The sequence below is a fragment of the Bombina bombina genome, chromosome 3, assembly GCF_027579735.1.
Source record: "Bombina bombina isolate aBomBom1 chromosome 3, aBomBom1.pri, whole genome shotgun sequence".
Taxonomy (NCBI): domain Eukaryota; kingdom Metazoa; phylum Chordata; class Amphibia; order Anura; family Bombinatoridae; genus Bombina; species Bombina bombina.
This window is the reverse complement of record NC_069501.1, coordinates 6,371,902-6,386,931: the sequence shown is the minus strand read 5'-3', so window position 1 is coordinate 6,386,931 and position 15,030 is coordinate 6,371,902. Positions and strand designations below refer to the sequence as shown.

At 42.0% G+C, this 15,030-nt stretch overlaps 1 protein-coding gene across 1 annotated transcript in view; it reads left to right on the top strand.

The window, feature by feature from the left end:
• The window catches only part of LOC128652775 (high affinity cGMP-specific 3',5'-cyclic phosphodiesterase 9A-like), a 432,847-nt gene that overhangs the window by 64,679 nt on the left and 353,138 nt on the right, over positions 1-15,030 (top strand). The window contains exon 5 of the mRNA XM_053705705.1: positions 10,953-11,057. Coding sequence (XP_053561680.1) covers positions 10,953-11,057 — 105 coding nt within the window. The remainder of the gene's footprint in view (positions 1-10,952; positions 11,058-15,030) is intronic.

Genomic DNA, 15,030 nt, shown 5'->3' with positions numbered 1-15,030 from the left:
ATTACTCCATTTGAAAACATTTGCACTATGACCCACACACCCAGGCACCTCATATCTACCCTATATAGAATTCTGAGAATGCCAGAGACAGACACCCTCCCATCATACACGCTAGCCTGGAATAAAGAGGCCAGTCTAGAAGGAGATACCGAGTTGTGGCTGAGGGCCTTTGCAATTACTAGAAAATCCTCAGTGTCAGCTCTAATTCAGGAAATGCATCTAAAAGTCCTCTGTAGATGGTACCTCACACCAGCCAGACTCCATAGGATGTTCCCTAATCTAAATGCATCGTGCTGGAGGGGATGCGGAGAAGAGGGCTCGCTCCACCATATTTGGTGGTCGTGCCCGAAGTTAAAAAAATTCTGGTCAGAGATATCACATGAAATTTGCGACCTCTTAGCCATGCAAACACATATTACTATTGACTCCCTTCTTTTTATGTCAATTCCCAAAACAAACAGCGCAGCCCACAAAGCTCTCTGGATATTAATGATAACTGCAGCTAAAAAACTAATACCAAAACTCTGGAAGACACAAACCATCCCTACATTTCTAGACTGGAAATCTCAAGTATCCGAGCTCATCACACTTGAAAAATTTCACTACTCCCAAACCCATAACCTTGAAACACACGAGTTGATACTTGCCATTTGGAACAGAACCATTTGAGGGCAACAATCACTAATAGCCTTCTAGTGTAGACGTAGAGTAGCTTTGACCAACCTGATTTTTTTTTTCCCTGCCACTCCCCTCCACCTACCATATCCTCCTCCCCCTCTCCCTTAAACTTCTTCCTTTCTCTCTCTCTCTCTCCCTTCCTTCTGCCACACGCCATCTAAACTTCACTTGGCGAAAGATAGCATTCATCAACAACCTATACATCCTTCACCACTTGCCATACATTAAATATTGACTTACTAGCAGCACTGTTTGATATGAAACTTTGTTATGTAAAACCCTAAAAATCCTTTTATGTTTCTTACCACATTATGTACCGTTTTTCCATGCTATGTACTTTATGCTTTCAATAAAGTTTGTTTGAAAACGAAAAAAAAAATATATACATTTAGGAGTGTTATCATCTGTTCTAAGACACACTGAGGGTGTCAGCAACACGGCAGAAATTACCTGTCAACAAGGGGGTTAATGCCCGGTAAATTTGCAAGCCGGTTATGTAGCAGAGACTTTCTATTAGGTGGATGTGGCTATGCTAATCAGTTGGGCAGGTCTGATACAACTCTTCTGCAGGGCATGGTTATAAACAAACACAGAAATGCAAAGTGTAGCAAGGTGTATGTAGAACAACTGTCTGCTTTTATCCAATAAGGACACAATTTGGGAGTACAGGAAGCTACTGTCACTAGTTGGAGGCCGTGTGTATACATTTACACATGTCCTGTAATGCGACAGGACAATAGCACAAAATAAATGGCTTCGGTAAAAACTCAGGTTCCACTAAGCCGATAACTCAATGACACAAATAAGAGCTGCCCATCAGCCAGCAAGGCTGAGGAGAATTACGATTCATTAGGGTTATGCAGCGACATATATATAAGTACGGTTTTCCCCTCTTTATTTTCCCTTTATTTCCCAGAGTGAAAAGAGGGTTAGAAGATGAAAGATCTTTTATTCTATGCAGGCTGTCATAGTCTCAGCATACAATACCATATAGAAAACAGTATGTTAATCAGCAGAATAGGCTCAAATTGTAGGCACTCCTCAAAGAGTGTGAGATTAAGCGCCGGGAGAGTCGGCCTAGGTAGGACTGTTCCGTTGCTAGCCTATCCCCTCTTTGGCCAAAATCATTGTTCCATGGTGTATATCCGGCAACCAGCTTGATCGATGGACAGAGTCGCATGGGAGAGGCCATACACCCGGCAAAAACTGTAAGCGCTGGGGGAAACACATAGTTGCGCCTCTTATAGGTGCAGGGAGCCCAAGAAGTATGTCAGGGAGGGGTCGCCATGGGGCAAGACCTGTGCATTGCGGCACATCAAAAGGACAGTCAGCAAGTCAGGAGGCCAGGTTCACCATCTGCACAAGGGGGAAATCCTGCAGCGGCTCAGGAAAAAGTAGCGATCCGAAGCTCTGCCTCCCAGCACCCAGGACCTGGTTCTCCGATGGGATACCTGACACACAGGTCTCATTGAGGCTTTCCGGTCCTGCGATAGTCATAGCAGGTGAGTGCAGACAGAGCAGAGCTTTTTCCATGTGACAGGACAGAGATCCCTTGACCGAGTCTAAAATGAGTGAATCTTGCGGGTCTCATACTGAGGAGCAGCTTCGTTCAGTCACAGGATCCCACTCCGCAGTATAGGTCCCCACCGCTGATTGAAACGCTTCATGTAAAGTTTGAAAGCTGAGGGATAATCGTTCAAATATAGGTAAGATTGTTTTGAATAACTGTGTAGTAACATTGTTTTCTGCCTCCATCGTTTTAAAATAAGTGGGTAAGAGACCAGTAGATACAACTCTGTGAGACTTACTATGTACAGTATGGCGGCTAAATACGTGCCACTACGCCAAACAGTTTTTTACTTTCAATGTGACCTCCATGGGAGAGAAGATGATAGTTTCTCTATCTGCATTAGTTCTCGGACACGTAGCTGTCAAGAGATGCGCAGATGGCAGGGGGTTCAGGCTGCAAGAAGGTTCTTTTTCATGAGGTATCTCGGAGCTTCATAGGAATGCAGCCATCTTGGAGCACCACCCACCGGAAGTCCTCCTCCCCATTTCTTAATCATTCGATAGATTTGGATACGCCCTCTTCTCTGATTGGCTACTGGTAAATGCCATTTTTAACAGCCAAATGCGTTTTGGTTGTAATTCTGGATTTAGGCCATCGGGAGCAGCAGACAAAGACAAACAGTTTCATTTTCAGCACTGCTATACAGTAAATACAGTTCTTATATATATTTTATCAAATGCCTATTTTTATATACTTTTAATCTCCTAGTTTTAATAATTATATGTTCCATATATGGTCCGTTTAATATAATTTATTCTGAGTATTTCAAGATCAAACATGAATATACTCCACTTATAATAGCTTAAAAATGCGTTTAAAAATCATATTTTCTATTAAAAGATTTAAAAGGATTATAATACATTCATCATGGACTCAATTATTTTCTCAGTTATCATCTTAATATCACATACATACCTTAAGATCAGCAATCAGATATAGTTTCATATAATTATATCTATATTGGATTACTATCCCATATAAATATTTCATATCTGTATATCTCTCACTGAGCGTATAAAACATATGATATTATTTAAAGCACCAATTATATATGCACTTATTAGATGAAAAATATAAGAATGTTATCAATTTTGAAACAAGTTGATTAAACAATTTACATTGATTATATAGCTACTTATTAAGTTCAGCAAATATTTATCTAATATGTTACTGTGAGGCATTTCTTCTCAGGATAGATGCTGTATATATATTTATACAGTCTGAGTATCAATTAAATCTTTGAGAATTATACAGTTCATATAGATGAATTTCTAACTTCTCTTTTTAAAACCAAGATTGAATTTATTTATGCTTTCAGCAAAAGAGGTCTCTGTTTTCTCCTGTTATTTTTTATTTGAGACATATGTCTGAGTTTCGTGTATTTGAAACTCAGTAGGGGACACTTAACACTTAGATAATAAGGGCTATCTCCTCTTATTATGTTTGTATATTCCACTATTCTTACAGACGGACCATCTGTTCCTTACAGGGGACCTGTAAGTTTTATTACCCATCTTTGGCAGGAAACCCATATATGGGCATATACATCTGAGGGCTCCATAATGCCAATATTTACTTTGAAGTGGCCCATCGGTCTTATCTATACAAAGGTCTAAATCCTTTGTTCTCTCCTGTGTAACCAAGAAGAAGGGGGAGGATTGAATTTTGATGTGTAGTCAGCAAGGCATCTCATGTCTGACCTCAGAATTGCAATACACAGAATATATTCAGTGATAAAATGAGCAATATATATATTGTCTACTGACATTCACAGATACCCTGACAGGCTATACAGGGCTATGATATAAATATGGGGAGGGGCTATACAGGGCTGTGATATAAATATGAGGAGGGGCGATACAGGGCTGTGATATAAATATAAGGAGGGCTATACAGGATTATGATACAAATATAAGGAGGGGCTATAAAGGCTATGATATAAATATGGGGAGGGGCTATACAGGACTATGATATAAATATGGGGGGCTATACAGGGCTAGGATATAAATATGAGGGGCTATACAGGGCTATGATATTATTATTATTATTATTATTCTTTATTTATAAAGCACCAACAAATTCCGCAGCATTGCCCATGGGTAATGGAGAAACAATACGATAAAAGACAAAATTTTACAGACAAATACAGGGGGGATTGAGGGCCCTATTCTCGTGGGAACTTACAATCTAGATGGGTAGGAGGATGAAACAGGAGGTGGGGACTGCAAAGGTGAGAATGATATTAGTGAGGAGATAGAGGGCAACTGTTAGTTAAGTGAAGTTAGTTTGTTAATAAGTTACGTTTAAAGGAGGAGAGGTTAGGGGAAAATCTGACAGCTCAAGGAAGTGCATTGCACAGGGTTGGTGCCGCACAAGAGAAGTCCTGTTGTCTAGAATGAGAGGAGGTGATGGTAGAGGATGCAAGAAACAGGTCATTGTTGGATCTTAGGGGGAGGGCAGGAGTATATTTGTTGATGAGGGAGGACAGGTAGGGTGGGGCAGCATTGGTGAGGGCTTTGTAGGTCAGGGTAAGAATTTTGAATTTAACTCTGCTGTGAATGGGGAGCCAGTGAAGGGACTCACAGAGAGGTGCAGCAGAAACAGAGCGTTGAGATAGTGGATTAGCCTGGCAGATGCATTTAGGATGGATTGGAGGGGAGAGAGGTGGGAGAGACAGTTAGTAAGTTGTTACAGTAGTCAAGTCTGGAAATTACCAGGGAGTGGATTAGCTATTTAGTAGTATCAGCACTCAGAAACAGACGAATTTTGGAGATATTGCGTAGGTGATTGTGGCAGGATGAAGAGAGCAGTTGGATGTGGGGAATAAAGGACAGATTTGAGTCAAGCGTGACTACGAGGCAGCGGACTTGGGGTGATGGGAGATTGTGGTGCCGCCAACAGTGATAGAAAAATTAGAAACTGGAGTAGAGTTTGAGGGGGAATTAGAAGTAGTTCGGTCTTAGCCATGTTTATTTATAGGTGGTGAGAGGCCATCCAGGAGGAAATGCAAGATAAGCAGCCGCTGATGTGAGAATTGACAGAAGGAGAGAGTGCAGGGGTGGAAAGGTAGATCTGGGTATCATCAGCATAGAGGTGATAGCTGAAGCCATAGCTGTTGATAAGTTTACCGAGTGAAGAAGTGTAAATAGAGAAGAGTAGAGGACCCAGGACAGAGCCTTGAGGTATTCCAACAAACAGAGGCAATAGAGAGGAGGAGTCACCAGCAAAAGAGATGGAGAAGGATCTGTTAGAGAGATAAGAGTGAATCCAGGAGAGGGCAGTGTCACAGAGAATAAAAGAGCTGAGAGTCCGTAGGAGAAGGGGATGGTCAACAGTGTCAAAGGCAGCAGAGAGGTCAAGTAAGATGTGTATAGAGTAGTAGCCTTTGTTTTTAGCAGAAAGGAGATCGTTAGTAACCTTGGTGAGGGCAGTCTCAGTTGAGTGTTCAGGATGGAAACCAGATTGCAGGGGGTCGAGCAATGAGTTGGAGGACAGGAAGTGGGTTAGGTGATTGAAAACTAGTTTTTCAAGGAATTTTGAAGCTAGCGGGAGCAGTGATATGGGGCGGTAGTTTGCAGGGGAGTTAGGGTTAAGGGAGGGTTTTTTGAGGATGGGGGTGACCTTTGCATGTTTGAAGGAGGCAGGGAATGAGCCGGTAGAAAGGGGATAGGTTAAATATGTGAGTAAGAGCCAGAGTGAGGGTGGGAGACAGATGATGAATTAGATGTGAAGGAATAGGGTCAAGTGGGCAGGTAGTGAGGTTTGAGGAAGACAAAAGGGAAGCCACTTCACTCTCAGTGGTTGGGAGGAGGGTGCAGAGAGTGGCAGAGGGTGTGACTGGGAGTGGAGTTGGGAGATTGCAGGTTTGTGTTGGGATGTTTCTTCTGTTGGCAAGTGTTTTATTGAAAAAATAGTCAGCAAGGTTTTGAGCACTGAATGCAGATGAGGGGGTGGTGCAGATGGGTAGAGGAGAGAGTTAAAAAATGAAAAGAGTCTTTTAGGGTTTTAAGAGTGAGTGGATATAAGAGATGAGAACTAGGTTTGCTTAGCTAAGCAAAGGGCAGAGGTGTAAGAGTAAATAATGAACTTATAGTGCATTAAATCAGGTTTAGAGCGGGATTTCCTCCAGGCACATTCAGCAGTGCAGGAGCATTTTTGTAGGTGGCGTGTTTGTTGGGAGTGCCAGGGCTGGAGCTGACGACGTGGGGCTTTGCCAGGTTGGGGGGGAGCGAGAGTGTCAAGTGCAGTGGAGAGAGTATTGTTATAGTGGGTTATAGCAAGGTCAGGGGAGGATATCGTGGAAGTGTGGGGGGATATTTGAATAAGGTTGGAGAGTTGGGGAGGGTCCACAGTGTGCAGGTTTCTACTGGTGCAGGGGCGAGAGGGGGAAGTAGGTTTAGCATCTATATTAGGATTAAAGGTAAGCAGATGGTGGTCTGAGATGGGAAATGGGCGACAGGCAACATCAGAGAGAGAGCAGAGATAGGAGAATACCAGATCAATCGAGTGTCCATCGTGGTGGGTAGGGAATAGGGTGGATTGTGAGAGGCCGAATGAGTTAGTGAGTGAGAGAAGTTTAGAGGCAGCAGGGGCAGATGGGTTGTTAATGGGGATGTTGAAGTCCCCTAGGATTAGAGCAGGTGTATTTGTGGAGAGAAAGTAAGGATGCCAGGCAGAAAAGTTGTCAAGGAATTGGGAGGTTGGTCCAGGGGGGCGATAGATAACTGCCACTCTGAGAGAGCGGGGGAAGAGAAGGTGAATGCACTGGACTTTAAAGGAAGAAAAGGAGAGAGATGGAAATGGGATAGGAGCAGGAGGGGGAGAGTAAGATGCCAACACCGCTACCATGTCTCTCAATTGGCTTAGGTATGTGGCTAAAGTGGAGACCACCATGTGTGAGAGCAGCAATGGAAGCAGTGTCAGAGGAAGATAGCCAGGTTTCAGTAATTGCTAAAAGTTTGAAAGCGTTGGAAACAAACAGGTTGTGAACAGTTGTAAGTTTGTTACAGATGAAGCGAGCATTCCAGAGGGCAAAAGAAAAAGGAGGGGATAGGTGCTGTGGGTTAATGGAGTGAGATTGTTGGTATTGCGTGACCTACAATTTTTGCAGTGGGTGATGGAGCGAGAGTGTAAAAGTGTGGTGATTGCTGCAGGGCCAGGGTTAGGAGAGACATCACCAGCAGCAAGCAGTAGTAGCAGTAAGAGTGACAGAAGGTGAGAGTGAGATTTGTAGGAGCGGGTATGATTAAACACAGGAGAGTTAGAGGGGGAAGTCTTTCTAAGGAAACAAAGTAGTTCATGAGAGGAGAGCATAGGGGATGAGAGAAAGGAATGTGAGATATAAATATAGTGTGGGGATTGTTGTTATAGGGACATGCAGTGAATTTTAGGAGAAGGGCAGACAGAGAGAGCAGAAAAGTCATAGAGAGCATTGTGTAGGTGTATAGTTATTAAGTTTACCTGTTAGTTGGTCTGCAGTTTTAACCTCCAGTTTCTAACTCCAGTGAGTATCTCTGCTACTTGTAACATAGAGCTACTTAGAATCATAGAGCCACGGCTCAAGAATGAGCTTTATGCATGCTCTATATGTAGCAGTGAGAAGTAATGAAATGAGAATCTGTTTGCGCTCTACAAATAACCGATAATAATAATAATAATTCTAAGCAGCTGTTACAGGCAGTCTTAGCTAGCCAGGAGTTACACACTTGCAAATTAGAGGGGGGGGGGGGCAGGATGAATGAAATTTAGACAGTATCTGATAAAAAGACTACAGGTAGACGAAATGGAGATGGAGGAAATGGTTACCAGGGAATCTAGCATAAATTAAAGGGGCATTTAAAAGCAGTCAGGGAGGCAGAAGCAGGAAGACATACCTGTAGAGAGATGAGATGAAATAGGATTAGAAGCATTGTGGATATTGGTCCAGTGAGTAACTCTGATTCTAAGTAGCTCTATGTTACAAGTAGCAGAGAGCCACGGCTCAACAATGAGCCTTATGCATGCTCTATATGTAGAAGTGAAAAGTAATGAAATATAAATATATGATATAAATATGGGGAGGGGCTATACAGGGCTATGATATAAATATGGGTATGGGCTATACAGGGCTGTGATATAAATATGGGGAGGGGCTATACAAGGCTTTGATATAAATATGAGGAGGAGGGGCTATACAGGGCTATGATATAAATATGGGGAGGGGCTATACAGGGCTATGATATAAATATGGGGATGGGCTATACAGGGCTGTGATATAAATATGGGGAGGGGGCTATACAAGGCTGTGATATAAATATGAGGAGGAGGGGCTATACAGGGCTATGATATAAATATGGGGAGGGGCTATACAAGGCTGTGATATAAATATGAGGAGCGGCTATACAGGGCTGTGATATAAATATGAGGAGGGGCTATACAGGGCTGTGATATAAATATGGAGAGGGGCTATACAGGGCTGTGATATAAATATGGGGAGGGGCTATACAGGGCTGTGATATAAATATAAGTAAGGGCTAAACAGGGCTATGATATAAATATGGGGAGGGGCTATACAGGGCTATGATATAAATATGGGGAGGGGCTATACAGGGCAATGTTATAAATATGAGGAGGGGCTATACAGGGCAATGTTATAAATATGAGGAGGGGCTATACAGGGCAATGATGTAAATATAAGGAGGGGCTATACAGGGCTATGATATAAATATGAGGAGAGGATACCTCTGATACCGGTACTATTCTGATGCACTGTTTCCTTTCTGTGATGCCATCAACCACCTGTTTGCTGTATGTATCAAGTTACCTGCAAGTACTTTGTTACCTTTTTTGCTGCATCTACTACCATCCGCCTGTAATGCTAAGCAGACCCTCTTTTTCAACTTATCCTGTATAAAGCATTCTGCAGGTTTCTACGAGTACTAATTTACCTGGACATTACACAATCTTTAATCTTATACTCAGATCCATTACTCTCTATATAAGAATAATACTTTTCTGTATTAATTGCTGAATGCTGATTATCCCAAAGTTTCAGTCTTATTTTTGGTCCTAGCATAATTCAGCTACAAACCAGGGCTGTGATATAAATATGGGGAGGGGCTATACAGGGCTATGATATAAATATGGGGAGGGGCTATACAAGGCTGTGATATAAATATGGGGAGGGGCTATACAGGGCTGTGATATAAATATGAGGAGGGGCTATACAGGGCTGTGATATAAATATGGGGAGGGGCTATACAAGGCTATGGTATAAATATGGGGAGGGGCTATACAGGGCTATGATATAAATATGGGGAGGGGCTATACAAGGCTGTGTTATAAGTATGGGGAGGGGCTATACAAGGCTGTGATATAAATATGGGGAGGGGCTATACAGGGCTGTGATATAAATATGAGGAGGGGCTATACAGGGCCGTGATATAAATATGAGGAGGGGCTATACAGGGCTGTGATATAAATATAAGGAAGGGCTAAACAGGGCTATGATATGAATATGGGGTGGGGCTATACAGGGCTGTGATATAAATTTGGGAAGGGGTTATACAGGTTATGATATAAATATGGGAAGGGGCTATACAGGTTATGATATAAATATGGGGAGTGGCTATACAAGGCTGTGATATAAATATGGGGAGGGGCTATACAGGGCTGTGATATAATTATGGGGAGGGGCTATACAGGGCTGTGATATAAATATGGGGAGGGGCTATACAGGGCTGTGATATAAATATGGGGAGGTGCTATACAAGGCTGTGATATAAATATGGAGAGGGGCTATACAGGGCTGTGATATAAATATGAGGAGGGGCTATACAGGGCTGTGATATAAATATAAGTAAGGGCTAAACAGGGCTATGATATAAATATGGGGAAGGGCTATGATATAAATATGAGGAGGGGCTATATAGGGCTTTGATATAAATAAGAGGAGGGGCTATACAGGGCTGTGATATAAATATGGGCAGGGGCTATACAGGGCTATGATATAAATATCGGGAGGGGCTATACAGAGCTATGATATAATTATGAGGAGGGGATATACATGCTGTGATATAAATATGGGTAGAGGCTATACAGGGCTGTGATATAAATATGGGGAGGGGCTATGTGGGCTATGATATAAATAGGAGATGGGGCTATACAGGGCTATGATATAAAAATGAGGAGGGGATATACAGGATGTGATATAAATATGGGTAGGGGCTATACAGGGCTGTGATATAAATATGGGGAGGGGTTATGAGTTACTATGATATAAATAGGAGGGGCTATACAGGGCTATGATATAAATATGAGGAGGGGCTATACAGGGCTGTGATATAAATATGAGGAGGGGCTATACAGGGCTATGATATAAATATGAGAAGGGGCTATACAGGGCTATGATATAAATATGAGGAGGGGCTATACAGGGATATGATATAAATATGGGGAGGGGCTATGCTGGCTATGATATAAATAGGAGGGGCTATACAGGGCTATGATATAAATATAAGGAAGGGCTAAACAGGGCATCTAAATGGGCTGTGATATAAATATGGGGAGGGGCATATAAAGGGGCTGTGATATAAATATGGGGAGGTGCATATAAAGGGTCTGTGAAATAAATATGGGGAGGGGCATATAAAGGGGCTGTGATATAAATATGGGGAGGGGCATATAAAGGGGATGTGCTCTATTAATAATGTTATTCTGTCCCTAGTGCTGTGTTTGGAGCAGTTACAGACAGAATCCGTTTCACAACTTTCAGCACAGTTTCTGTGTAACACAGATGATGTACAGTGTGATCTCTCTGTGCCACTTACAGGTACCCATAAAGCACTATTGCGTCTGCACCAGGTCTGTGTGTATCAGTACTATAAACCTACATCACACACTCTTTATATCTTGTTATCTGCATCACACACTATATACCTATTGTGCACCTCACACATACACACTACATACCTATTGTGCACCTCACAAACACACACACTATACCTATTGTGCACCTCACACACACACAGACACTATATACCTATTGTGCACCTCACAAACACACACTATATACCTATTGTGCACCTCACAAACACACACTATATACCTATTGTGCACCTCACACACACACACTATATACCTATTGTGCACCTCACACACTATATACCTATTGTGCACCTCACACACACACACTATATACCTATTGTGCACCTCACAAACACACACTATATACCTATTGTGCACCTCACAAACACACACTATATACCTATTGTGCACCTCACAAACACACACTATATACCTATTGTGCACCTCACAAACACACACTATATACCTATTGTGCACCTCACACACACACACTATCTACCTATTGTGCAGCTCACACACACACACTATATACCTATTGTGCACCTCACACACATACTATATACCTATTGTGCACCTCACACACACACTATATACCTATTGTGCACCTCACAAACACACACTATATACCTATTGTGCACCTCACACACACACACACACACTATATACCTATTGTGCACCTCACAAACACACACTATATACCTATTGTGCACCTTACAAACACACACTATATACCTATTGTGCACCTCACAAACACACACTATATACCTATTGTGCACCTCACACACACACACACTAAATACCTATTGTGCACCTCACACACACACAGACACTATATACCTATTGTGCCCCTCACACACACACACTAAATACCTATTGTGCACCTCACACACACACACTAAATACCTATTGTGCACCTCACACACACACACTAAATACCTATTGTGCCCCTCACACACACACACTAAATACCTATTGTGCACCTCACACACACACACACACTAAATACCTATTGTGCACCTCACACACACTATATACCTATTCTGCACCTCACAAACACACACTATACCTATTGTGCACCTCACACACACACACTATATACCTATTGTGCACCTCACAAACACACACTATATACCTATTGTGCACCTCACAAACACACACTATACCTATTGTGCACCTCACACACACACACTATATACCTATTGTGCACCACACATACACACACACTATATATCTATTGTGCACCTCACAAACACAGACACTATATACCTATTGTGCACCTCACACACACACACTATATACCTATTGTGCATCTCACACACACACAGACACTATATACCTATTGTGCCCCTCACACACACACACACACACACACACTATATACCTATTGTGCACCACACACACACTATATACTTATTGTGCACATCACACACACACTATATACCTATTGTGCAGCTCACACAAACACTATATACCTATTGTGCACCTCACACACACACACTATATACCTATTGTGCACCTCACACACACACTATATACCTATTGTGCACCTCACACACACACACTATATACCTATTGTGCACCTCACAAACACACACTATATACCTATTGTGCACCTCACAAACACACACACTATATACCTATTGTGCACCTCACACACACACACACACTATATACCTATTGTGCACCTCACAAACACACACTATATACCTATTGTGCACCTTACAAACACACACTATATGCCTATTGTGCACCTCACGCACACACACTATATACCTATTGTGCAGCTCACACACGCACACTATATACCTATTGTGCACCTCACACACACACACTATATACCTATTGTGCACCTCACACACACACACTATATACCTATTGTGCACCACACACACTATATACCTATTGTGCACCACACACACTATATACCTATTGTGCAGCTCACACACACACTATATACCTCTTGTGCACCACACACACACACTATATACCTATTGTGCACCACACACACTATATACCTATTGTGCACCACACACACACACTATATACCTATTGTGCAGCTCACACACACACTATATACCTATTGTGCACCTCACAAACACACACTATATACCTAATGTGCACCTCACACACACACACACTATATACCTATTGTGCAGCTCACACACACACTATATACCTATTGTGCACCTCACAAACAAACACTATATACCTATTGTGCACCTCACAAACACACACTATATACCTATTGTGCACCTCACACACACTATATACCTATTGTGCACCACACATACACACACACTATATACCTATTGTGCACCTCACAAACACACACTATATAACTATTGTGCACCTCACACACACACACACTATATACCTATTGTGTACCTCACACACACACACTATATACCTATTGTGCATCTCACACACACACACTATATAACTATTGTGCACCTCACACACACACACTATATACCTATTGTGCACCTCACACACACATACACACTATATACCTATTGTGTACCTCACACACACTATATACCTATTGTGCATCTCACACACACACACACTATATAACTATTGTGCACCTCACACACACACACTATATACCTATTGTGCACCTCACACACACACACACACTATATACCTATTGTGCACCTCACAAACACACACTATATAACTATTGTGCACCTCACACACACACACTATATACCTATTGTGCACCTCACACACACATACACACTATATACCTATTGTGCACCTCACACACATACACTATATACCTATTGTGCACCTCACACACACATACTATATAACTATTGTGCATCTCACAAACACACACTATATACCTATTGTGCAGCTCACACACACACACTATATACCTATTGTGCACCTCACACACACATACACACTATATACCTATTGTGCACCTCACACACACTATATAACTATTGTGCACCTCACACACACACACTATATACCTATTGTGCACCTCACACACACTATATACCTATTGTGCACCTCACAAACACACACTATATACCTATTGTGCACCTCACACACACACACTATATACCTATTGTGCACCTCACACACACACACTATATACCTATTGTGCACCTCACACACACACACACTATATACCTATTGTGCACCTCACACACACTATATAACTATTGTGCACCTCACACACACACACTATATACCTATTGTGCACCTCACACACACACACTATATACCTATTGTGCACCTCACACACACATACACACTATATACCTATTGTGCACCTCACACACACATACACACTATATACCTATTGTGCACCTCACACACACACACTATATACCTATTGTGCACCTCACATACACTATATACCTATTGTGCACCACACACACACTATATACCTATTGTGCACCACACACACACTATATACCTATTGTGCACCACACACACACTATATACCTATTGTGCACCACACACACACTATATACCTATTGTGCACCTCACACACACACACTATATACCTATTGTGCACCTCACATACACTATATACCTATTGTGCACCACACACACACTATATACCTATTGTGCACCACACACACACTATATACCTATTGTGCACCACACACACACTATATACCTATTGTGCACCACACACACACTATATACCTATTGTGCACCACACACACACACACACACACACACACACACACACACTATATACCTATTGTGCACCTCACACACACATACTATATACCTATTGTGCACCTCACACACACACACTATATACCTATTGTGCACCTCACACACACACACTATATACCTATTGTGCACCTCACACACACACACTATATACCTATTGTGCACCTCACACACACACACTATATACCTATTGTGCACCACACACACACTATATACCTATTGTGCACCACACACACACT